Genomic DNA, 26,452 nt, shown 5'->3' on the forward strand with positions numbered 1-26,452 from the left:
AGAATCCACCTGCCAGTACAGGAGACAAGAGACGCAGGTTCTATCCCTGTGTCAGGAAGATCCCCTGGAGAAGGAAATGGCAACCCACTCCAGTATTCTTGCCTGGAGAATTCCATGGACAGAGGAGCCTGATGGGCTGCAGTCCATGGTTCAAAAAGAGTCAGGATGTGGCTGAGCACAGATACAAATGGTGCCTTGTATAGAACATGTCCTCAATAGAGGATAGATTTTTTTTTTTAAGTTCTATCTGGGTTCTTTTTGCTTCAGGGTCTGCCAGTATATTTAAGTATCTAAATATTGATAATCACATTTATGAGAAAATAGTTTTGTTTAGTTCCTGAAAAATGATAGCATAAAGCAAGATAGACCTGTGCATATTATTTTGAGGGGTTTTTTTTGTCCTCATAGGAATAAATTTATTTTACAGTTTCTTTCTGCTATAGAGCATGCTAGAAAATATTCTTACAAATATACTCCGTAACCATCTCAGAAAGGCCTTCCTAAGTTTATTAAAACCTGCCTTTGAAGTAGTTCTGGTATCTGAATTTAATGTCATTTTAATATGTTTGTAGGAAATATATTTAATATAAATCTATGCCATTTGCATCCCCTAAATTCAAGCAAAGGTCTGGAAACTGTTATGTAAAGTTTCTTCATGGTGACATTTAAAGCATGCTGTAAAATTGTAATGAAAAATTGTCCTTCCCGAATAAGGAAGTAAACCACAGCAGTATTATTTAAGCCCATTGGGAAAACAGGTACAGAATAGACTTTGACATATTTTTTATAGGGTGGTTAAGAGAGTGTAGCAGGAGCTTTATTTCTAAGCTTCAGAACAGTATTACACATTAGAAGTGGACTTATGAGGCAAGTAGTGTACACTTAAATAATAGGGTAACTTTTACCCTAACCTGTTTTTACTGAATTACAGTGAAAACTCTTCTGAAAATGGAAAAATTTGGCAGGTGCAGAACAACTATAAAGGGACATATTGGAGAACATAATGGCAAAAGCAGGTTCAGAGAGTTTGTAAACATAGTTACAGAGCTTTTTTTTTTTTTTTAAGAAACTGCTATAGAGAAAATAATTTGCTAACCTACAAAGTTTATAAGGCTATTAAAACTAAACATAGAAGACAAGACAGATGGGCTTAGTAAGAATATGTGTAAAAGGATGTATGCAGATACCACATTTATAAAGTGATCTTAATATTTATTGTTCTCCTCTTGTTACTTACAAGAGAATGACCTTGATTTGAGAGGACAGCCTGGTTCCTAATGGCATAATGAGAGCTTTGCTATAGGAAATACACTTGAAATATATACTTAATTTAAAAATCATTCCGAAGTTCAACTCTTTTGCTTTTTTTTTCTTGGTATTATATACTCCGATTGCTGATGGTAGTAATGTTACTTATCCTCATGACTTTGGAATTTTAATTCGCAGGCTCCTCTCGATGAAAGTTTTTTCTGTGTGTGTGTGCGTGTTCTCTCTCTTTTTCTCCCGTTCTCTCTGTCACTTTTGTTGTCTCCGTCTGGGGCCCAGGGGCCTTCAGTCTACAACTGAACCTAAAAGTGGTAGTTCTGAGGTCCCACCCCACTCTAGGAAGCCCAGGTCCTGCTACCTGGCTTTCTCTGCCTTTTTCTGTCACTGGAGACTTGCAACTTTATGTCAGCTGCAGCTCAGGCTACTATTTAGAGCTTTTCAACTCCTTTCACTGAGAGAGGAATGCTGTTCCCACTTGATTTGGTAAGTCTGCTCCATCCCTTGCAACAGTGGGGCTTTGGTCCCCCTTACCCGCCTTGCAGACGTAAAGCTCCTGGTGACCTCTGTCTAGTTCCTGGCCCAGAGCTTAGTGATCTTATGGTTTTAGCATTTGCCTCCTACCAGAAGTTCCTGCTGTTTCTGTTCCACAAAGAATTTTTGTCATCTTCTTTTTTAATATATAATATTTATGTTTTATTTGTTTGGCTGCACTGGGTCTTAGTTGTTTCGGCCCACAGGCTTAGTTGCCTGGTGGCATGTGGGATCTTAGTTCCCCAACTGGGAATCAAACCCACAGCCCCTGCACTGCAAGGCAGATTCTTAACCACTGGACCACTAGGGAGGTCTTTATATTGTTTGTTTGAGGGTAAGGATGTGTGTGTCCTTTAAGTGTGTCTGTATAGAATTCAGGTATTCATATTCCTTACTGGTCGCTGACCTTGTCATTTTTCTTATTTTGCCCTTCTTCCCTAATCACATTGTCCTTTTCACCTCCCACCTCCAAATATCAGTGGGTAACCATTCTTCTGAATTTAAGGTATGTTCTTCTAATCTGCCTGACATATGCTTATGTCTGTGTAGAAAGCTTATATATATATTGTTTTGTATATGATTTTAAAAATTTACTTAATGATTAGAGAAGTCTCTTTGGTTTTAGTTCCTCTCAACACTGTGTTTGAGACTGCTACGGAGTATTCTGTTGTATGCTCAAGTACTATATTTTGTTACCCAATAATGTGGTGACAGTCACTTAGGTTACTACTTCTGAATTTTTGTTCGTACAAATAGCATTGCAGCAAATAGCCTCATATGCGCCTGTGTAATTATTGCTCTAGCATTGGTGAATATATGCATACTTAATTTCATTATTGCCAGATTGCCCCAGAGCAGTGTTTGTATTACTTAGTTATATCATTTAATATAATTTTTAAAAATAAGAATTTTCCCTTGTTTTGAAAAGGAATAGGATGCGTCCAGCACTGGCACCTAATGAGTACCCGACATGAACTTAGTAATTCCCATATTGCAAGGTTATTCTGAGGATTAAATGATTGAAAACAATAGTTGGTTGTTTTTTTTTCTTTTTTCACAGTGAAACAGAGAGCCACAATATGTAAACAAATAAGCAGTGAATATATTCTTTAAATAATTAGATGATCAGTTTGATGGAATATATTTCCTTCATTTTTAAATTTCCCCTAAAGCATCTCTTTGAATTCCTGAGATCAGTTTGAAAATCCACTGAATTAAGGGGAAAATGCCATTTTAGAGCAATGACTAATTAAGTTTGGTTTCTTTTTCTTCTAACCTCATTTTATGAAGTTTAAGCATATAGTGATATTTACCAGAACGCCACCTAAAAACGAAGCTGTTATGTAGGCCGTTGCTTCTGTAAGTCCTCATTTGGGATTGCGTTTGCCTTCCTGGCACTTTTGAGGTATGTATGAGGAAGATGATGTTGGTCTCCTTGCCTTGTCTCTGCTGGCATTGGAGAGGTTAAACTGTTGGAGGTAAAACTGAAAGTGAGCTCTGGCTTTCAGTGTTAGTCTTGTGCTTTGACTTCAGGCCACATGGTGGTCCTTTCACGTGCTTTTCTGCCCATTTTGTTAATGTTTGTGGGCTGTCATGGACAGTGACCTTGTAAATAAGTACATGTGGTGTGCATTTGTCCTTAAAGATTATAGCTCTGGTTGTCTCCTCCATCTTTCTCTACATTCACTCGTGTTCCTTTCTAACCCCCAAACTTGCAGTTTGAACTACTATTTGAAATTGTCATTTCTTATTTCTTCAAGTTTGATGTCTTGAATGTTTATTTTTCAGTGATCAGGAACCTCCCTATTCAATGATTACATTGCACGAAATGGCAGAAACAGGTATTTTTTAAAGTTTTTAAAAAGACTTCCTAATTGATTAATTAATGATCATGAAGAAATGTAGCCACTTTTAAAAAAATACTTCAAAAATACTTAACATACATGATGAGGAAAAAAGCCCTTAGTCTATGGAAATTTTCCTGCACAAGGGCAATAATTAAAAGCACTGTATTGTATTCTGAGTATATACTGCATCTTTTAGTAATGGTTTTATCTCACTGGAATTATTAAAATTATTTTGGCATTGACAGATCTTTGACTATAACTCTTCTAGAATAGAAAGATAATTTTTTGTTCCTCAATTTTCTAAATGTCATTCAGAAAACAGAGCCAACTGTTTCAGATACTTAATTTTCTCAGTTAACTCCTGTGTCATAAATAAAGGCTGGAAACTTTTAATCATAATTTGAGAACCCAGAAACATAGCTTGAATTTTCTTCAAATAAAGATACCCCTAAATCACCAGACTCCTGTAAATTAGGATTTTTTGTTTCTACCATGATGACCAGCAATTGATGACCATGTCCATGCCAAATACTAGCTGCTTAAAAGCTGTAGGATGTTTCTCTTCTCCAAGAGTGGTTCTATTTTACTGTGAAGTCATCTTGTGTTATAAGTTACATATTTTCACAGTTTAAAAATAGCGACTTTATCATATAATCTTCTTGATTTGCTCTTAGATGAAGGATGGTTAGACGTTGTCCAGTCTTTAATTAGAGTTATTCCATTGGAAGATCCACTGGGACCAGCTGTTATAACATTATTACTAGATGAATGTCCATTGCCCACTAAAGTAAGTTAATAATTATCTTTTATTAAACTGACATCTGTGCTTAAACACAAGATGAATGACCACAAAGAACATTTGGTATAATGCATTTCCTCTTTATATATAGTATTTTGAGTCTGTCTTATTTAATATTCATTTCATTGTATAAACTTGTTTTTTATTACTTATGAATTGTTACATCCTCTGTCTATAAGTAGCTTACTCAAAAACTTTAGTTTAAAATTTTTAAAATGTCAAAAATGGGAGCATTTATATTGGATTGGCCAAAAAGTTCATTTGGGTTTTTCTGTAAGAGTGTACGGGTCCAACCCAGGTATCTGTAATGGCATTCTTTGAAATTAGAAGGGAATGTTCAATTGCTAAGCTGATTCTCTCTCTAAACAATTTCCTCATGATAAAACTTTCTTTAAATATTTTCTATTAAGAAAAAAAAAACTGTTATACCAAAAACACTTTTGAGTCTTAATATTGGTATATTGGCATAATTTTGATTATTCCAAGTTAGAACAAAAGTATCAAATTTTCATTGCCTTATTCCATATGGTCTATGGAATCCTTTCTTAAAAATTTTGGATTCTGGCATCTGTCAATTTGTCTAAGCCCTACATATTTAGGCCCAACATGGAAAAACATGGACAAAGGGAAAAAGTCTTTGATCTGTCACTGATGAATTGACCTTTGCCTAGTCTTATAGGACGTTTCTATTATAATTTGCCTTAAAAATTCTGGTGATATTTGTTCTTGATTGATAAAAAAAATTTTTTTAAGGAACTTTCTACTTCAATATCACGAGGCCTTATTGTTATCAATCATATTGGCATTTGGGTGGATTTAGTCTGTTGAATGACCCAAGAGTATATAGCATATATTTGATACAACTAGTACATTTTGAGTGAAATGTTATCTAGAAATTCATGTAAGAAAACTTTCAGATCAAATAATATTTCCCATCAATAATGATATCCTTTGGGTATATTTTATCATGTTTGCATGGTAATTCTGAGTTAATTTAACACCTGGTTATTACTTTTGTGTCAAAGAATTACCTTGGGGATAAAAAGCCTAAGTCATATATTTACCAGATCCATTTGTATGTTTTTGTTTTTAGGATGCACTCCAAAAACTGACTGAAATTCTCAACCTAAATGGAGAAGTAGCTTGCCAGGACTCAGGTCATCCTGCCAAACATAGGAACACATCTGCAGTCCTAGGCTGCTTGGCAGAGAAACTAGCAGGTAACTCTGGGAAGCTCCCCCAAGGAAAACCTTAAGTTGTTTGACCTTAAGGGGAAGATGGAAAATTTAAAACAGAGAGTTTTCCTATTAATACAAGAAATACTTTTCTTTTCTTTTTTTTTTTTGGTAAAAACATCTCTCCCTAGAGTCTCTTCTGATAATGAACCTCTGCTGATGAGTTTCTTTTTTAATTACACCTTGCTGAGTACAGGCGCAGGATCTTTATTTTTTCAATAAAAAAAATTTTTTTTTAATTTTTACAATGTTTTGTTGGTTTCTGTCATACAGCAACAAAAATCAGCCATAATTATACATACTCCAAAATGAAGATGAGTAGTAACATGAATTCTTCAACTTTGCTTTCTTTTTTCCCAAATTTGTCTTGGTTATATATGTAGCCATTTGCATTTGTTTATAAATTTTAGAATCTTATCAATTTTGAGAATAAAGCATATACCAACATTAAAAAAAAGTTTTCCTTATTTGCTTTAAAAATTAAAAATAACAGAAAAGGCTAAGTTATATGATATTTAATCTAATATATACACAGTTTATAAATTTTAGCTAGATGAAAGAGGTCTATGATTTTGTTGGTCTTAGTTACCAATTCAACTAATATGACACATTTAGTTATATCCAGTGTTTGTTGTATTTGTCTAGGTCCTGCAAGTATTGGTTTACTTAGCCCAGGAATACTGGAATATTTGCTACAGTGTCTGGTAAGTGAGACATCAAAGCTAGTTATTCTTAGTCATCTAGAATTGTGCATTTTTCTAACATTTCCAGCTTAGCCAATGGCCCAGAGAATGGAATCAGCTATAAATTTTATTTGCAGGTGTTTCCTGAGTGTTTATCTGGTCCCTCCTATGTAAAAAAAAAAAACAAAAAGTAAGGGCAGGATAGGAATTTATTACAAGCAAAAACAGCTGAGTCGGTTTGGTTTTAAATTTAGTCATAAGATAGGTGCTATGATTGGCTTTTTTGTATGCATCCTTAGAGTCTGCCAAATGGTAGTAGGAACCTCCACAGTAGAAACAAAATTACACAGCATTCCAAGCCAGGAAACTGTGAGGTCAGTTTCCCAGTGTATGTAAATCTCTCTCTTCCTCCATCCTTCCCTGCTCCCTACTGCTCTTTAAATAACGGTTATTTGGTGTATGGTCTGTGAAGCTTGTGATTTGCCAAGGCTATGCTGTTAGATCTCTCGCACAGACCAGGCTTGTCTGGTCTGTATTTTTTAAAGTTATGTTTTGCAGGTCTGCTATTCATTGGCCTTTTTCAAAATCTGAAAAATATTTTCAGTACCTAGATAATATGTACTTAAAGCATTTAACACTATGCTAAGTAAGCACTGTAGAAATACAGAAGTAGTCTAACAGTCCTTCACCCTCAAGTTTCCTGATTAGTTCAGGGAACAAAACTGCTCAGACAAGATAATTAGCCTCTACTTTATGGTGGGATATGATCAAGGGCAAAACCCCTTCCTTCAGACCAAGTGCCAGGAGTCCTGAGAAGTGACTGGGAGGTGGGAGGTATGGGTGATGGGGACTGGGAATTGTGGGAGCTAGACTTCCTGATAAAGGTGAAGCTTCACCTGGGTCACAGCATAGGGTGAGAATTTGATTATGCACACGAGAGAGGAAAAATGGGCTTTGGGACTTCCCTGGCAGTTCAGTAGTTAAGACTGTGCTCTTTCTCAATGCAGAGGGCACAGGTTTGATTGCTGGTCAGGGAACTAAGATCCTGCATGCCACATGACACAGCCAAAAATTTTTTTTAAATTAAGTTTTTAAAAAAAATGGGACTCTTGACTAAAGGCAAATCACTGGCAGAAGCCCAGAGACAGAAATGGCTGTGTTCCCAGCATATTACAGAGAACTGTCTGATCAGAAGACAGTATTCAGAGACAGGAGGATATAGACTGAGTAGTCAGGTAAGGAGGGCTCAGGGTCTAAAAAGCCAGACAGAGGGATTGAGGATGGTTATGGCAAGAAGTAAAGTGCTAAACAGGCTTTGTAACAGGGAAGAGCTTTGCAGAACCCAGTTGGGCACCAGAAGAGTGAATGGAAACCAGGTGATGTTCTGGAGCTCTTTTGCAGGCTCCTAGCATAACTGTGGGGAGGGATGGCTGGGAGCAGATGTGATGTTAAGCAGATAGACCTTTCTTCAAATGTGAACACATGTGATGTGAACTTAAGTATAACTGAAAAAGCTCACTTGTTGTTGAAAGAGCTTGTAACTGAAAGAGCTCACTTGTTGCTCTCGCCCACCTACAATCAGCATTTGTAGGCTTCCTTTCAGAGAACAGATTGAAAATGAAGCCATGAGTTGTTAATTTCATTATTTATAATTTTGGAACCTGATAGTGATGAGTGATTCCTTTTAGGGTTCTGAATAAAAAAGCCATTTTTAGCTATACTTCTAAGCTTCTGTTTGGCTTGCTTAAATGAATGTAAGAATCAGCATGATTTCATTTAACAAATATAAGTGTTACTAAATAAAATAGTGCATTTAACAAGATACTTTTGATGTTTCCATATCTATAAATGAACAAGAAAATAAGATTTTAGGAGACTGTTGTGGTCAGTTACTAACAATAGTAGCAAGTGGATAATCAAGGACTTGAATGAGTAAAACTTTGATGACTGCTCCAAAAAAAAGGTCTAGCACACAATGGGTAAGAAGAGGAAATTGTCACCCCAGAAGGGCAATGATATATATATATGTGTATGTATGTATATATTTATCTTTTGTTGTCTTTCAGAAATTACAGTCCCACCCCACAGTCATGCTTTTTGCACTTATCGCACTGGAAAAGTTTGCACAGACAAGTAGGTATAGTGACTTCTTGCACTAATGATCTATATTGCCTGTTAAAAATGTTAATTTTTCTTAGTTACTGGATGAGCTGCCGCCTTTGAACCCCGTCAGATATGCCCACATTCTGGGGAGTTCCCTGGTGGCCTAGTGGTTAGGATTCTAGGCTTTCACTGCCGTGGCCCTAGGTTCAATCTCTGGTTGGGGAACTAAACTTCTGCAAGTCATGCAGCTAAATAAAATAACATGCTGCTGCTGCTAAGTCGCTTCAGTCGTGTCCGACTCTGTGCGACCCCATAGACGGCAGCCCACCAGGCTCCCCCGTCCCTGGGATTCTCCAGGCAAGAACACTGGAGTGGGTTGCCATTTCCTTCTCCAATGCGTGAAAGTGAAGTCGCTCAATCGTGTCCAACTCTTAGCGACCCCATGGACTGCAGCCTACCAGGCTCCTCCATCCCTGGGGTTTTCCAGGCAAGAGTACTGGAATGGGGTGCCATTGCCTTCTCTGAAATAACATGCATACATTCTGATTTGTCTAGATAAACATCTCAAGGTCTATAATATGGTGACAAAGGCAACAGTTTTCTCACCTAAAGAATCAAAATTGGTGACTGTGATTAGCCACTTTTTATAGCTAGAAAATTTAGTGATGGTATTGCTACCTTCTAGAAAATAGAGCTCTTGGGCTTTGTCGTTAGTATAGTTTCCAAATTCTCTAATTGTCTCTCTGTATTCTTTCGCTCCATCAATCTGCCCAGCAAATGCTCCTACTCGTCCATGGTTAATTTAAGGTTTATGTCTTCCCAAACAGGTGAAAATAAATTGACTATTTCTGAATCCAGTATTAGTGACCGGCTTGTCACATTGGAGTCCTGGACTGATGATCCTGATTATCTGAAACGTCAAGTTGGTTTCTGTGCCCAGTGGAGTTTAGACAATCTCTGTAAGTAGCAGTTGTCCTATATTAAAATGCCTGTTTTCATTTCCAAATCCACTTCTTAAATAGGATCACTGGTCTTCATTTATGACAGTGTGAGTTTTTCCTTATAAAGTCCTCTACTGATAGGTTGGCTATATTCTAGCAGTAACGAATCCTAGGGACTCTTCAGACAATTAGATGGAAGGAATGCTTCTAATTGCAGTGCTCTCCTATTCAGACATTGTTATTGGTCTCCTGTTTCCTGCTGCATCCAGGCCACCAATCAGATGCTATTGTGTAATCCAACTCTTCCCAACACAGACTCTCTTCACTGTCTTAGAAGCAGCTCTCAGTCACTCCTATCTCTGGGCCTGTTCCTCTCACTTGGAATTCCCTCTCTTCACTCTTCTCCCTGTCCCAGCATTGCTCTTCAAAACTCAGATCATATCTATACCTTGAGAGTTGCTCCCAACTATTTTTCTCCTCCAAGGGCTGTAAGAACTAAAACTAGACTACTGCTCTGTCCTCACTTCCCCCACCCCATAGTTAGCACAGTCCCCCTGCTCCTACCTCAACATTGTGGGGAACTGCTCAGTGCACAGCCTGTGTATTGCCAGTTAAAGAATAATTCTGAAAAAGTACCATTTGGATTTTGCTGCATGCAAAAGAATGACTATAAGGAATAGAAATATAAACCTACCTTTGCTGCCTTTACTAATTTGCTTAATTAATCTTCATACAGCCATGCGGCCCCAAAGCTAAGGTTATGTCTACCGATTCTGCCATTTTTGAGCACCTCAACTTATTAACAAGAATGGCAGCCAGCGATGACAACAGTTTTTCCACAATAGCCTGCCTTAGAAACGTACTGACTTCTTCTTTTGCAGTTTTAAAAGAGGGTAGGCAGCTGACCTATGAGAAAGTGGACTTGAATAGCATTAAGGCCATGCTGAATAGCAACGATGTCAGCGAGTACCTGAAGATCTCGCCTCATGGCTTGGAGGTAAAGTTTCCATAGATGGACCATTCTAGGGAGAAAATCTTGTTTTCATTTTCATGCCCTGATTCTGAGCAAAAGTAATCCTTGCGAAATAGATGGAAATTTACTACATACTCAGAGAGTGGTTAGAGGTAGAAGTGGTAGAAGAGAGAGTGTCTGAGGTATTATATACTCTTTCCTATCTCACATGATCCTATACATATAGTGCTATAATGTTTATTGACTTGTTTAAATGTCTGACTTTAATCTCTTCTATTTTATGCAGTTAAAGGTACAAAGACTAGTATTTCTAAAAGAGGCCCTTTCTTTTTTAATCCCTGTATAACCAGTTATATTCAATCTAGCACTTTACCTTCTCCGTGCATGTTGGAAATGTTGCTGATTGGCGGCGGGGGGCGGGTGAAGGTTAATGAAAGAGCCGCTTATATACAGCTGCTTTAGGCACTAGACATGTCAAGATTAAAGAGCTGTTTGAAGAATGACTGCAGACAGCCCTTTGATCTTACATCTTACCAAATGCTTTATGTAGTTTTCTGCTTTAGCTTATTTTTAGATACTCCATCTTATACCCTTCAATATCCTCTCCCTCATCTCCCTCCCTAACAAGTAACAGGTTAAGGCAGTGTTTATGCATTTGTAAAAGATTCTACTGTGAGAGCAAAACTCTGTAAGTAATTCAAAATGAAGCCAGTAGCCTTTACTAATTCTTACTTTGAGGTCTTCCAGTCCTTCCAATCTGGAACTCCATGGAAACTAAACTGTAAAATAGCATCCTTCCTTCAGTTTTATATATTTTGTCACTGAGAATGCACAGAGAAGGAGACAGTAGTCCAGCAGGAGCTGTAATGAGAAAAGATAGAATCCACCTTCTGAGCGGTCTGTTATCTCTGGTGGTCTTCAGGCATTGATGGTGGGCTGCCATGCCCTTTGATTTTTCCAGGCTCGCTGCGATGCCTCTTCTTTCGAAAGTGTGCGTTGCACCTTTTGTGTGGATGCTGGGGTGTGGTACTATGAAGTTACTGTGGTCACTTCTGGTGTCATGCAGATCGGCTGGGCCACACGGGACAGCAAGTTCCTCAACCATGTGAGTACTGTGGAGACCTGGGCAGATGCGGGCAGCAGCGGGTGATTTTGGCAAGTGGGTGGTGCATACTTATTTTTTCAGGTAGGTTTGCCCAGTAATCATTCCTTGGGCTGAACCACATGGTGCCAAATCTGCAACATCAGGTTTATAAACTGATTCAGAAATAGGAAAACACAAGTGAACCTCAGCCATTTTTTTCCCCCTCAAGTTTTAAGTTCATGTTAATTTTCCACCCAGAGGTTACATGTGTTCTTTTTCTTTTTTAGGCTCTGCTCCAGCCCCAGCCACATCTTTGGCTCAGTTTTTATATTGTTATCAGTGATGGGTTTTATCTTGCATTTAAGCTTTAGGAACTTTGTAGGAATTCTATTCCTTTCGTGAAATCGTAAATGTTGGCTTGACTCCTCTCATTTTACTTTTATCTTGTAATTTGTAGGCATATTTATTTTCAATATTTAGTATTTATCTTTTGTTACAGAAAGCTGTCAGATATAAGGGGAGATTAAATTCACTAGAGGAAGCAGAGTTGGACCACTTCTACTTGAGTGCGAGAGGTTAGGATTCTTCCCTTTCCTTCAGGTGTTCATTTCTTGCCACTTTATACCCTTCTAATGTCTAACCCAATCAGCTTCCTTCTCATAGTCATAGTATATGCTCTTTGGAATTAATCCAGTTTTGATCAGGAACATTTTGTGGCCATATGATTTTTACCCTTTGAGCTGGGAAAATACCCTTAGACTTATTTTTGTCATTAATCTAAATAATGACCTCTTATCTGGACTGCCTTGGTGATCCGGTGGTTAAGAATGCACCTGCTGGCACAGGGGACATGGATTTAATCCCTGGTCCCAGAGATTCTACATGCCATGGGGCAGCTACACCCAAGTGCCACAACTGTTGAGTCTGTGCTCTTAGAGCCCAGGAACCGCAGCTGAACCCACATGCTACAGCTCCTGAAGCCTGTGTGCCCTAGAGCCCATGCTCTGCAACAAGAGAAGCCACTGCAATGAGAAGCCTGCTCACCGCAACTAGAGAAAGCCCTCACTCAGCAACAAAGACCCAGCAGAGCCAAAAAGAAAACAATAAATAAATAAAAATAAATAATAGCCTCTTCAGGTCAGTTCAGTCGCTCAGTCGTGTCCGACTCTTTGTGACCCCATGAACCACAGCACGCCAGGCCTCCCTGTCCATCACCAACTCCCGGAGTCCACCCAAACCCATGAGCATTGAGTCGGTGATGCCGTCCAACCATCTCATCCTCTGTCGTCCCCTTCTCCTCCTGGCCTCAATCTTTCCCAGCATCAGGGTCTTTTCAAATGAGTCAGCTCTTTGCATCAGGTGCCCAAAGTATTGGAGTTTCAGCTTCAACATTAGTCCTTCCAATGAACACCCAGGACTGATCTCCTTTAGGATGGACTGGTTGGATCTCCTTGCAGTCCAAGGGACTCTCAAGAGTCTACTCCAGCACCACAGTTCAAAAGCATCAATTCTTCAGCCCTCAGCTTTCTTTATAGTCCAACTCTCACATCCATATATGACCACTGGAAAAACCATAGCCTTGACTAGAATAGCCTCTTACCCTCCAATTAAAAATAAATAAATAATATAGCCTCCCATCCCATATGTAAGGTCTTAGGATGGGTTTTAGAAGTGATCCAAAATGGCTGCTATCCAAAAGTCTACAAGGAATAAATGCTGGAGAGGGTGTGGAGGAAAGGGAACCCTCTTACACTATTGGGAATGCAAACTAGTACAGCCACTATGGAGAATAGTGTGGAGATTCCTTAAAAAACTGGAAATAGAACTGCCTTATGACCCAGCAATTCCATTGCTGGGCATACACACCAAGGAAACCAGAATTGAAAGAGACACATGTACCCCAATGTTCATTGCAGCACTGTTTATAATAGCCAGGACATGGAAGCAACCTAGATGTCTATCAGCAGACAAATGGATAAGAAAGCTGTGGTACATATACACAATGGAGTATTACTCAGTCATTAAAAAGAATACATTTGAATCAGTTCTAATGAGGTGGATGAAACTGGAGCCTATTATACAGAGTGAAGTAAGCCAGAAAGGAAAACACCAATACAGTATACTAATGCATATATATGGAATTTAGAAAGATGGTAACGATAACCCTATATGTGAGACAGCAAAAGAGAAACATGTATAGAACAGTCTTTTGGACTCTGTGGGAGAAGGAGAGGGTGGGATGATATGGGAGAATGGCATTGAAATATGTATAATATCATATAAGAAATGAATCGCCAGTCCAGGTTTGATGCAGGATACAGGATGCTCGGGGCTGGTGCACTGGGATGACCCAGAGGGATGGTACAGGGAGGGAGGTGGGAGGGGGGTTCAGGATGGGGAACACGTGTACACCCGTGGCGGATTCATGTTGATGTGTGGCAGAACCAATACAATATTGGTAAGTTAAAAAAAAAAAGAAGTGATCCGACAAAGTCAAACAACTTTGCCTGCCATAACAATAGTTTCTAAAGTGCCCTTTCAGCAAGGCCGTACAGCATCCTGGAATTGTTTATGACATTTTACTAAACTGCTCACTGGAAAGAGACAGATTAGAGGAAGAGGGCCCATGGAAAGGGCAGGTCTGGATTTTTGTCCAGGATGGAAAACTGGACCCTAAATTGTCATTGCTTTTGTTGGGAACCTTCCCTTTTCAGGGCCTTCTAGTTGACTAGGCCTTAACTAAAACCTGGATGAATGAGGCTTTTTTGGTGGCACCATGTAGTGAAAAATAAGTGGTTCTGGAGAACAGTGCTAGTTAGTCTTCTAGTGCCCAACTTGGGCGCTGGCTTAAAGAAAGTGGCATCAATTACACAGATAGTCTGCTCCAAATGATGTCCTTAAGGTGATTTTTTTAGGACTTAAAAAATCTTAATTTCCAGAGCACTTCATTTTAAAGCTTATCATCTGATTCCCACAACAGTTTTTACTGTTACAATTTCCATTTCACAGGCAAGAAAACTGAAACTAAGACTGGGACAAAACGAAACTAGGACTTGAGTTCATTTCCCTTCCTATTCTTCAATAGTTGTGTTCTTTGCATTTGAAAATGGGGATAATCTCAGAGAATTAGCTAGTTGTCTCATTTGGAAGTAAAAATTTGTCCCAAGACTAGAAGAAATATGGACTTCTCTTGGGAGAAAGCTTTATAAATTGTGTATCTTCTCATATGGCAGCACACTGCAGGTCTGAGAGTAGTGTATATGAGACTGAGCGTTGCAGAGTTTCTTTTTAATGGCCAATGAAGCTGGATCATTTTATCTCGTGAGTGAAACTAATTTCTGCCATATAGTTGCAAAAACTTTGGCTTCTCAAGAAACTTAGAATACTATTTTCTTATCCCTCCAGATTGCTTGATAGACTTAATTTCTTTCCTTAAAAAATAAAACATTTTTCCCTGACTTAGGTACTGGTTGGTTAGAAATTGATGAAATCTGATCTATCTTTCCCCCAATACAGCATTTTCATATTGCTACTATACTTAAAACTGCTTCCTGTGGACACTGTTCTGGTGACTCTGAATCTTTTTGCCTGTACAGACACGGTGTGGCTTTGTGGAATTAGTCTTTCCTAGGACACACCCAGTTTCTGAAAATTTGAAGTCCATTCATGGTGCCTCTTATTTTAACTCTTACTGATTGAGCTTTGCTGTTGAAAAGATGATCAGGTGTTAGGCTTGGAGATAGATCATTAATCTGAGAAGCTAAAGGGTAGATCTTGTTCAGGTCACCTACAGAATAGTTATCTTGTTTATTGTTACAGTTTTTTTTGAACTTACTTGTTCAGGCTTTGAAAGGGATAGCAAGGCATTCTTTCTGTTAATAATAGACTGGTGAATATTCTGCTGAGAATTTACACAGCAGAATATTTAACCTTTGAGTAGTCTGAGCAGTGCATTCGGAACAACTAATTCTCACTTTGGAGAACACACATCCGAATTCAGTATGTTGTGGTCTAAGTAGTCAAAGAGTGTGTTGGAGCCCTTGTTCCAGTCTGTCTTGTGATTGTATTATCGCACAGAATAAGCAGACCATCCCCAGGATCTGAAGTCTTACTTGTATCTGGCCAACATTTTCAGTGGCCTTCTCTACTAGAATCTTTCACCATTGAGCCTTAAAGATAGCAGTTGTCTGGTCTGCATGTTTTCTGTATTCATTCTATTTTTTTTCTTATAACTGCTCAAAATAATTTCTTAAGATCTCAAACCCACCCTTTTATGTTAACAATAAAGTAATTATTAAACAATTAAAAGGCAATAAGTAATAAAAGAAGTTGCCAAGAACCTATATAATGTTCAGATATCTCGGAATACCTGTTTGCTAATAACCCACAATAGCCTCTCTGTTGTACCCAGGTTTAACATCTTTGAGCAAGGGAGTGTTTTGAAGTGTACTACAGGCAAAAACGGTATTTGCCCACACCAGCCTTGAAATCAGAAAATCCCAAGGTCCAAACTTGACTTTTCTAGTAATGTGTTCTTGGGCAAGTTGGTTGACCTCTCTGAGACTTTATTTCTTCTTAAAATGGAATACAGTACTCCCAGCTTCAAGGTGGTTCATGAGAATTAAATAAACTAACAGATGTGAAACTTGGGAAATAATTTGTTAGTGAGGTCATACTCTCTTCTGACTCCATGTCAAAATTTTGGTACCTTCTAAGAACCATAATAGGCTCTCTCCCTTCATCTAGAAAGCTTAGAATTCCAGCCACCAGCTTAATGGTTATAAAAGACACACTTACTTTTCCCATAACACAGCAGGCAGAGCCTCACTAATCTCTGGGCCCTATCTCCCTCCAGGAAGGCTATGGCATCGGGGACGATGAATACTCCTGTGCATACGACGGCTGCCGGCAGCTGATTTGGTACAACGCCAGAAGTAAGCCGCACCTACACCCCTGCTGGAAAGAAGGTACGCATTCCTCTCCATCATGAATTTATCAGCTAGGGTAAGACATCTGGTTCTGGCAAAGCATTCATTATGTTAGGCTTTAAAATGTTTTGGATGACCCTGAGGGATGGGATGTTAGGTGGGAGGGAGGTTCAGGATGGGGAACAGATGTACACCCATGCCTGATTCACATCAATGTATGGCAAAAACCACTACAATATTGTAAAGTAATTAGCCTCCAATTAAAATAAATTAATTAATTTTAAAAAATCTTTTGATGGAAAAAGATTAAGTGTGGGAAGGGGTATTAGCATTTGTATCCCCTACCATGGGTGTGAACAGTACTCTCCTGTTACTCACCTCTGATGGAGCCCTTCCTTCAGCAAAACATTTCAGACTATAAAATTCTTAATTTAGTGGGGAAATTATTAATTAATATTCATTAATATGAATTAAGATTTATATGCTGCTTCAGATTAATATGAATTCCACTTTCCTCTCTGGGTGTGTGTCTTAGAGCAGCTGTGGCGATATTAAGGACACTGAAATTGTAATGCCAATAAAATGAGATTTTCTTCAGAGCATTGGCACTATTCAGTGGACACATTCTGGGCCCCTCTAAATGCAACTTTTCAGGCTGACTTGAGCACTCTTGGCCTCAAAAACATCTCCCCAGCCTCAGCTCTCCAAACATCAGGCTCAAGACACTGCAGGGGTAGAGACTACCAGGACTCTGAGTCAAAGCACGAGGATTTTACGCAAGAATACATCTTATCAACAGCCTCATCTTTTTTGCCCCATTCAATTTGTATTCCAACTGGTTTGCTGTATCCAAGGCCTTATACCCATGAAAACATTTATTAATGAAAGATTCAAACCAGCATAGTTAGAACCACACAGTTGATTTGTCCAACACTTAGACCAAAGGATTTAAGATGAGTGAGTCTTTTCTCCCCCAACTAAATACAATGAAACAGGGCTTTTCTGCCTCACACCACAGCACCAAGGGTGGTATTCTCAGGGGGCCTCCTGGTGCACCCCACCTTGTTCTTAAGACATAGAGTCATATGGTAGCAGATGGAACTTCTGGAAAAAATTTTTTTCTTTTTTGGCCGTGCAGTCTTGTAGGAGGGATCTTAGTTGTCTAACTAGTGATTGAACCCTTGCCTTTGGCATTGGAAGTACAGAGTCCTAACCACTGGACCACCAGGGAATTCCCTCTCAGAGAATTTTAAATCTCATCAGAGAAGCAAAGTTCATGATTTTGATCTTACCATGTTTTACTGGTCCAAAAATGCACATTTCCCCCACATTTCACATCTTTGAAATTGGGGTGCATCTTACAATTGATGACTTTTCATAGATTAATTGGCAGCATTTTCCTTTCCAAACATTGATGTAAAGGGGTCAGATCAGTTGCAGAAGAAGCAAGATGAATATGTTGAGTATAGGGCTACAAAAACAGACTTAATACAGTGATATCAAAACCCTTGAGACAGCAGAATCTTCCCATCCTAACAGTGTTCCACTTCATCCTTTAGGAGACACGGTAGGATTTCTGTTAGACTTGAATGAAAAGCAAATGATCTTCTTTTTAAACGGCAACCAGCTGCCTCCTGAGAAGCAAGTCTTTTCATCTACTGTGTAAGTACCTTTTCTCAATCAAAAATTCAAGTAGATGCATGGAATGTCCTTTTCTCTAGGAAAAAAAGACTGTCCATTTATATAGTCAGTTGTGTGAGAAATCACTATACTTCAAGTAATTGGGGACTCATTTGATCATACCTAGAACTCTCCCAGAGTTTGATATAGGAAGATAAGAGCAGGATATTCTCTGGTTTATAGTCCCGTCTAGTTTAGTAAACATAATGCCACCCTTCTTTCTGCCGGGGTACGACTTATTCTGACTGACTTCTTATTCCAACTTATTTCTGAAGACCACTTTGTGTATGATTTCACTTTGTTTCTATGAATTCTCTTGATCTCTGCTCATTTTTATTTGTAGATCTGGATTTTTTGCAGCAGCTAGTTTCATGTCATATCAACAATGTGAGTTCAATTTTGGAGCAAAACCATTCAAATATCCACCGTCTATGAAATTTAGCACTTTTAATGACTATGCCTTCCTCACAGCTGAAGAGAAAATCATTTTGCCAAGGTAAGGAATCAGCAGTGTTGGCCTGTTGCGCCCTTAAGGGTGTCTATAATGTAACAGTGTAATCCTAGCTCCTGTTCTGGCTTAAAAAGCAGGTCTGTAACAAGCCCTTCTGGGCTGTACTTCACCTTGGACTCAGTGTCCCAAGGCTTGAGAGTGGCTCAGCAGTTTCCAGATGAACCAGAAAATGTCATGGAGTGATGACAGCCCTGCCTGCTGCAACAGAGCCTCTGTAATATCCCGAGAACTGAAGGGCCATTTATTTCCCAGCTCAGAGATCTGAGGTTCATTCTGAGAACCCCTCTTCATCTTGTCTTAGCGCCTGACAGGGATTCTGAACTTTAAATTCCTCCTGGTGAAAGTGTGAAGTAACACCTGTCTCATCTGTCATACATACCCCATCACTTTGTTATGTAGCCTGTCTTTCTTGGATGCGGCCCATAAACAGGTCTGTTTTCTCACCTACACCCTGAAAGTTCCAACTGATCCGTCTAAGTGTTCCCCTGGAAGCTGACCTTAGTTAAAACTGCTTCAGCATTTAGTTAACCACCCCTGCAGAATTAAACTTTCCAAAAGTCAGATGGCAATAGGCCCCAACTGTCAGAAAGTCATCCTTTATGGGCGGTTTCTGTGTACTGTCTCAGTACCCTAAGATCTTGGCGCCCAAAGTGCAGTCTGCCTTGGATAAGAACGGAGTTACCAGCTTGGCAGTCCTGCGCTGCATTGGAATTTTATTTTCTGTGACAGTGACACCAAGACAGAAGTTGTCAGAGACTAACTGAATGGCCTCTTTAATGCCAGAGTTTCCTGTTTTACTCATAGGAATAGTATTCTTTTCTGACTTCAGGATAGGAGATCAGGGCCCTGTTTCTACTTGGCATTTTGTAAGGTGTTCCGTATTGTAAATCCTCTCTGTCTCTACCTCTTCTTCCATTCATTCTTTTTCTTCTTCTTTTTCTTAAACTTTTTATTATAGAAAATTTCAAATACACATGAAAGAAAAAAAGAATAGCACAGTAAAGCACCATATATATATATATACATATATATACACACCCACCTCTCAGCTACAACAGTCACCACTCATAGCCACCTGCTTCTCTTACAGTTTTCTCTGTTAATAGCTCCATTGTCGATTCTGTTTCCCTGGCTGTGGTCCTAGAGGATCCTTGACAAGGCAGAGTATGAGTGTCTGCCATTTCTATGACGGATTGTTCAGCAAATCCTATGGGCTGTACTTTCAGAATATATCCCAGCCACCAACTTCTGTTCCCTCTCCCTGTTCCCACCATGGCTAAAGCCTCCAATTTCCCACCTGGGTTGTTCCTGCCCTCAAACTAGTCTCCCTGTTCCCATCTTAACCCCTTCAGTCTGTTCAGCACAGCCTCCAGAATGATTGTTACAACATAAATCAGATCATGCACTTCTCTGCTCATCAGACTCCAGTGGCTTCCTCTTTCACTTAAGGTAAAAGCTTGAATCTCAGCAGACGCTGTAGGATTTGTCCCCTCCTCTCCTCCACTACTTCTTAGACCTCTTGCACTCTCCCCTGTGCCATCCTGGCCTCCTTGCTGCTCCTGAAACAGACCAAGTCTGCTACTGTAGCTCCAGGGTCTTTGCACTAGAAAGTTCTGCTTTCACAACTCTTCCTGCTACTAGAATGGTCTGATATGTGTTTTCCAGTACCACTGAGCAGTGAACTTGATTCTGACACCATCTACCTGGAAATAGCTTCAGACCCCACCTGGAGAAGGGTTTAGTCCTGCAGGACTGCCCTTTCCTCCTACTTTATGTGCCAGTTACAAGTCCAGGTCATGACCAACTTGCTGTAACTGGAGGCTCCTATGCCCTCCACCTTTGGTTTGATTCATTTGCTAGAGCTCCCGCCACAGAACTCAGGAAAGAAGTTTACTTCTGTGTCCGTGTTATACTTAACCAGCTGAGCCACCAGGTAAGATGAGAATGACCAGCCTCCTCCATTCTCTGTTTTAGAAAATCATTGTAAGATTGAAATGAGATGTCTCGTGTGAAAACTTTACTGAATAGAGCTGAGGGAATACATGGTAGACTCCCATGTACAGAGCATTTTCAAGGCATTTCATATGCATCACTGCTCATTTATTTGTTGATCAAATGAACTTCCAACTGTGTTTTCTACTCAGGCACAGGCGTCTTGCTCTGTTGAAGCAAGTCAGTATCCGGGAAAACTGCTGCTCCCTGTGTTGTGATGAGGTAGCAGACACGCAACTGAAGCCATGTGGACACAGGTCAGAGGGTTTGTTTGGTTATTTCCTCTTGTGTACATTACAGTACACAAGTCCAGTACTTGTGTACAGGTAGACAAAGTTCTACCTGTTCTTGAATTGCTTTTACAGTGTTACCAGTTCCCTAGCTGTTCATCAAGGTTCATAATATCCAAAGTGGGCTGAAGGAGTTTTCAGAGTTTGCCAAGTCTGTCTTCCAGAAAGAACCTGAAATAGAAGAAGCTGCTTGATATAGAAGACCCATGTTTTTGTTTTGTTTTACTTTGTTTACTCACTACTTTATTTTTAACACACTTTTCATTCCAAAATGTAAAAGACTTAATGCTAATTACAGGTCTCTTAGGAAATCCCTTTTAGTTTTAGAGCTTTCTCATGTACTTACTCGTTACCCTCCTCAGCATTGAGAGGGGCAGCACCCTACCATCTAACCACTCTGCAGTTGTAGGAAATGAGGACAGCCTGGATCCTGTGGAATAGAGTGTCTAAACATCAGCAAGAGTAGCAAGTAAACAGTCCCCTAAAAAGGCCTCGCAACTAAGGTTAGAAGGAGAAAGAGGAGCTTGGGCAGTGTGCTGACCCTGGCCTGGCCCAGGCATGTGTGCTGATTATATACGAGCAGTACCTCTATCCCAGTGTTCCAGACCAACTCCCTGTAATTCAGCCTATCCCATACACTGCCTTGCTCTTATTCTTCACATAGCTTTAGCTACCAGGTCTCCCTGTATCAGCTCTGTAGCCCAGAACTCCTCAGGATCTGGGCTTATTCTTCTTTGAGCACTCTGGCCCTTATTGGTGGTTTGGTACACAATAAGTGCTCATGAAAGAGGGCTGAAATCTAAAAACTTAGAATCAAGTATCTTAAGTATGACCACAGTCTCCACACTAGACATATCCAGAACAAAGTTGGAAGAGGAAATTAAAAGAATTATAAGAAAGTCCAGCTCCACTTTCAGCAACAACAGTTCCGTTGAGTAGAGGTTAAGAAAGGAAATCTGGCTAAACTGAGTGACATGTGCCACTCCCTAGAATAGAGACTGAAAATCTAAACATTCCTACTATTAATACCATGAAAGAAATTGAAATTATTTTCCCCCTTTGCCTTCCCCACTGAAAGCCCAGGTGGTTTCACAAGTACATTCTTTCAAACTTTGAGGGAATGGATGGATTCTATATAAACTTCTCAGACCGCAGAGAAAATAGCAAAGTCACAATCTTTTTACAAAGCCTGCATGTTAATCATACAAAAAGCTGATGAAACACAAAAATGAATGAATGAATATAAACATAAAAATCCTAAATTATCAGCAACTAGTACCCAGCAACATGACCAAGAGGGGTTTATTTCAGGAATGCAAGGTTAGTGCAACATAGGAAATCAGTGTAATTTCTCAAATGTATTTACTCAAATGTAATTTCTCAAATAGGCCAAGGGAAAGTGGAGCAGAGAATTAATACTTTGTGCAAAAATGCTAAAAATTCAATATCCATCTCAAATGAATGACTACTACAAAACAGAAATGGATATAGAAAATAAAAGTATAAATTAAGGATGGATGGATATTTCCTTTACAATATAAAAAATATATATATCTCAAACACAAGCATCTTTTTAAGGGGGACACACTGGAAACCTTCCAAGAGATGCTAGGGACCAGACAAGGATGCCTGCTGTCAGCACATAACATCAAAGACCCAGTGTAGCCAAAAATAAATAAGTTAAAAAAAAAAAAAAACAGGGTGAGAAAGAATATGTGTAAAATGCCACCTTTAGGGAAAAAAAAATTTAATAGTTTTGTCCCAATATATGAAAAGAGTGACACAGTAATATAACAGAAGCCCAAAAGTAGAACTACTTACAAAGAAAAATATAGAGACATTATGTCAAATCTGGTGAAAGACAGACTGTTCAACAAATTATAATGGGACAGATAGCTAACTGTCTGGGGGGGAAAAAAAGCATTGTATTTCTACCTACAGATACACATCTCTATGCATAGGCTGTATATATCCAGACTTTCTGGAAGAATGCACACGAACTTTTAACTTATTCCTCAGAAGAGGAAGATTGAAGGTCAGAAGTGGAAGAGAGACTTACTGTTTATATATTTACTTAATGTTTCAGCCTTGTGTGATTATTACCCTTTCGGTTAACATGCTCCATTGAGTCAGCACATCATCAGTCTGACTTTTTGAAGAACTGACCTAACTGGTATCTATGTCTTTCTCCTCAGTGATCTGTGCATGGATTGTGCCTTGCAACTGGAGACTTGCCCATTGTGTCGGAAAGAAATAGTGACTAGAGTCAGACAGATTTCTCATATCTCATGACACACGTGAAGAGGCCTCATGGACTTATTTCTACTCAATTCCAGCCAATGTTGAAAAGAAAAACAAAGAAAAAAATCTCTAATCAGTTGTATGCACATTGAAACTTATAGCCATGGCCAGATTTTATGCTAAAAAAATGATAGTTTATCAAAGACAAAATTCTCCTAGAATCTAACCCAACCTCCCAGCCCTGAAAAATTCCTTTTAAGGGCAAGGAAAGCTGAATGCCAGTAGCTAGGCCTGTGGTAATTCCATGAAAAGCTATAGGAGATAATGCCCTCTTGAGTGCTTGAAACCACACTGGATTTCTCCAGGTTGGGTTCATTTGATTGTGTAACACAGGATGTTTTGTCTCATATTCTAAAGTTTTTATTTTGGGCAAAAGTCATTATGGAGAAGTAAATGATAGCATTTCTGGGTTAAGCATAACTTCCCATTGGTCAGAGAGCCACTGGTATCTTAAGCATGGATACTGCACTGCAAGACTTGAAGCCGTAAAACTAGAATCCCACAGGTCAGTACTACAAGCAACATGGAGGGCCTGAAAGAAGGTGCACAGACTGTAGACAAAACAAAACCCAATTTTTGATATTTCAGTGATCCCAAAGAACATTCTAGTTTGTTTTTTTTTTAACTGCAGAAAATTGGTGGTATTTTCACATTCATGATGTTTCTATCCAATTTCAGTACCCACATTTTGTGAGGAAAAAATGTTTTAACAATGCAGGAGGAATTCTTAAATTAATTGCAATGTTAGACTGGAGAAAATTTGGTATTTAGGGTATTTTTAAGGTACCATCAAATCAGGTCTTTTTGGTTTTTGTTTAAAATAATTTTTTAAAATCAGCATTGTTTTTGGAAGTAATATACTTTGAAACTGTTGAACTAATAGTCTCAAAAACTCTTAGAGGACAGTCTGAGAGCACGTATTCCTATTGTTTAAAATAAATACATGTTTTTGAATAGTAAATTCAGTCATGGATTGTTGACTATGTCTTCATCAAAAGTGTTATTCCCTCTCAGGGTCTCTGGTGAAGACCTTCAAGAGTTTGGTTTTTTCTCCCAGAAAATTGGAAGGTAGAATTGTAAATTCATAGAACTTATTTTATAATGGTGTACCTCAGCAGCTGCCTTTCAATTTATGCCAAGTCCTTACTGAGTTTATACTTGAATAGTAAATATGTCTTCTCAGTTTTACAATGTCTTAAATTCAATGCACATTTTTTTCTTCCTTCCCCACCCTTTCTTGTTTGTAGTTCATTAAATCGTCCTATTACAGAGCTGATTTCCTTCCTGGCTGTACTTGTTGGGGTGCTGGATTTTTTCCATGTCTTTAGTCTTCCATAAATTCAAATATATATATAAATATATATATATATGTTCTCTTCTTTAGCTTGTGGTAAATACAGTTATTTGCATTGAATAAATAAAACATTTGTTGCCTTTTTTGACTTAAGATTTCACAACTTTCATTGGTGCCTGCTGCTAAGGTTCCAGGATACTCAGGTTTATCCTTTCCAGGTTAGGATAGAATCAAGTATTAGAATTCAGAAGCAAGGTTAATCACTTACTCATCCAGCAAACCTTTATTGGACACCTAATATATCTCGGGCACTGCAACTATGTGGTATACAAAAACAGATCTGTTTGTGGAGCTGACGTCTGGTAGTGGGGAGAAGACTTTTTCCTTATTGTAATAACTTGTTGAGTGCTTTGAGAAAGAGCAAGGAGAACCTAATTTAGGTAAGGGGAAGGAGAGAAATCTCATTGAAGGAGTAACATTAATTTAAAAAAAGGAGGAAGTAGGACCTAGGGATATAGCCAGGCAGAGACTGAAAATATTGAGCCAGTTTCTGGTCTCAGGTGGTTGAGTGACTGGCAGCTTCCACTTCCTGTCTCTTGAAATATTCTTGGACCTAGCCACCATGGTGTGGGAAAACCCAAATATCCATGAGAAGACCTACATGGAGAGGAACTGAGACAGCCCCCTACCCCTCAGGTCCTCTGTTCAACATCCACAACTGAGCTGTTCTCAGCTAACACTAATTTGAGTAAGCTTCTTGGAAGAGGTTCTCTGCCCCCATTCCAGCTACCCTCAACTGATGCCAAGTAGAACAGAAACAAACTGTCCCTACCAAGTCCTGTCCACGTTACAGATTACTGAGCAAAAAAAAAATTTTTTTCTTTTTTTTGGCCAGAAAGTTTTGGGTGGCTAGTAACAGCATTAGATAACCAGAATAGATGGAATCAAGTTTCCTTCTCTGCTCTGATGCTATGTATTAATTCGGTCTGGTTATTTACCAAACCTTTCTGAATGCCTGCCTTCTACTTGGTACTAAACAGAGATAGTACCTCTGAGAACTGATCTCACCCTAGATACAACTGTGTCATGGTAACGAGTTTAGTTCCACACCCCACTGATAGCTATTTTACCTTCATTTAAAGATATCTGGCCATTCAGGCTGGCCATCTGACCCACAGATCAAACATGAGGTGAGGTGAAGTCGCTCAGTCGTGTCCGACTCTTTGCGACCCCGTGGACTGTAACCTACCAGGCTTCTCTGTCCATGGGATTCTCCAGGCAAGAGTACTGGAGTGGATTGCCATTTCCTTCTCCAGGGGATCTTCCCGACCCAGGGATAGACCGGGGTCTCCCGCATTGGAGGCAGACGCTTTAACCTCTGAGCCACCAGGGGAGCCCGATCAAACATGAACCATATCTAAAATGTACCACGTATTTGGCCAAAAAATAAAATGCAACCGAAAAGACACAATGTCTAGTGATCCAATCAGAGAACAGGTCTAGGGTACCCTTTCGTAAAATTGGGCAGTTTCGGAGGGGGCTTATCCTGGAGCAAAGTCACCTGATTGCGTTGCTCAAAGTGGTTTTGTCAATGTTAATCTTTCCTAGTTACCCAAGAAACGAGTTACTGCCGAATAATCTTTTATGTGAATGTTCATGATGTAAATTACAAGACATCCAGTTCTTGCGGTGGGGCTAGCTTTGGTAGCTGTCTCGTGGTAGTTCCACGAGAGGGAGCAACTATCTCGAAAATCAAATGTCTGCACTATCTGGCTCAAAAGCTAAGGGACTGACTGTGGAAAGACTTACTGATTTACAGTGCCGGCTCAGAGGTTAAAGCGTCTGGCTACAATGTGGGAGACCCAGGTTCGATCCTTGGGTCAGGAAGATCCCTGGAGAAGGAAATGGTAACCCACTCCAGTATTTTTGCTTGGAGAATACCATAGACGGAGGAGCCTGGCGGGCTACAGTCCACAGGGTCGCAAAGAGTCCGA

The 26,452-nt window shown here is 39.3% G+C and overlaps 1 protein-coding gene across 1 annotated transcript in view; it reads left to right on the forward strand.

Moving 5' to 3' along the window:
• RSPRY1 (ring finger and SPRY domain containing 1) overlaps window positions 1-24,477 on the forward strand; it is a 39,437-nt gene extending 14,960 nt beyond the window's left edge. Inside the window, exons 3-15 of the mRNA XM_068991988.1 lie at window positions 3,586-3,638; window positions 4,319-4,431; window positions 5,537-5,663; window positions 6,324-6,382; window positions 8,428-8,494; window positions 9,292-9,423; window positions 10,287-10,402; window positions 11,340-11,483; window positions 16,318-16,429; window positions 17,950-18,052; window positions 18,414-18,566; window positions 20,726-20,830; window positions 23,059-24,477. Coding sequence (XP_068848089.1) covers window positions 3,586-3,638; window positions 4,319-4,431; window positions 5,537-5,663; window positions 6,324-6,382; window positions 8,428-8,494; window positions 9,292-9,423; window positions 10,287-10,402; window positions 11,340-11,483; window positions 16,318-16,429; window positions 17,950-18,052; window positions 18,414-18,566; window positions 20,726-20,830; window positions 23,059-23,155 — 1,381 coding nt within the window. The 3' untranslated portion in view covers window positions 23,156-24,477. The remainder of the gene's footprint in view (window positions 1-3,585; window positions 3,639-4,318; window positions 4,432-5,536; window positions 5,664-6,323; window positions 6,383-8,427; window positions 8,495-9,291; window positions 9,424-10,286; window positions 10,403-11,339; window positions 11,484-16,317; window positions 16,430-17,949; window positions 18,053-18,413; window positions 18,567-20,725; window positions 20,831-23,058) is intronic.
• The last annotated feature ends 1,975 nt before the right edge of the window (window positions 24,478-26,452 follow it).

This window comes from Capricornis sumatraensis, chromosome 20 (genome assembly GCF_032405125.1).
Source record: "Capricornis sumatraensis isolate serow.1 chromosome 20, serow.2, whole genome shotgun sequence".
Taxonomy (NCBI): domain Eukaryota; kingdom Metazoa; phylum Chordata; class Mammalia; order Artiodactyla; family Bovidae; genus Capricornis; species Capricornis sumatraensis.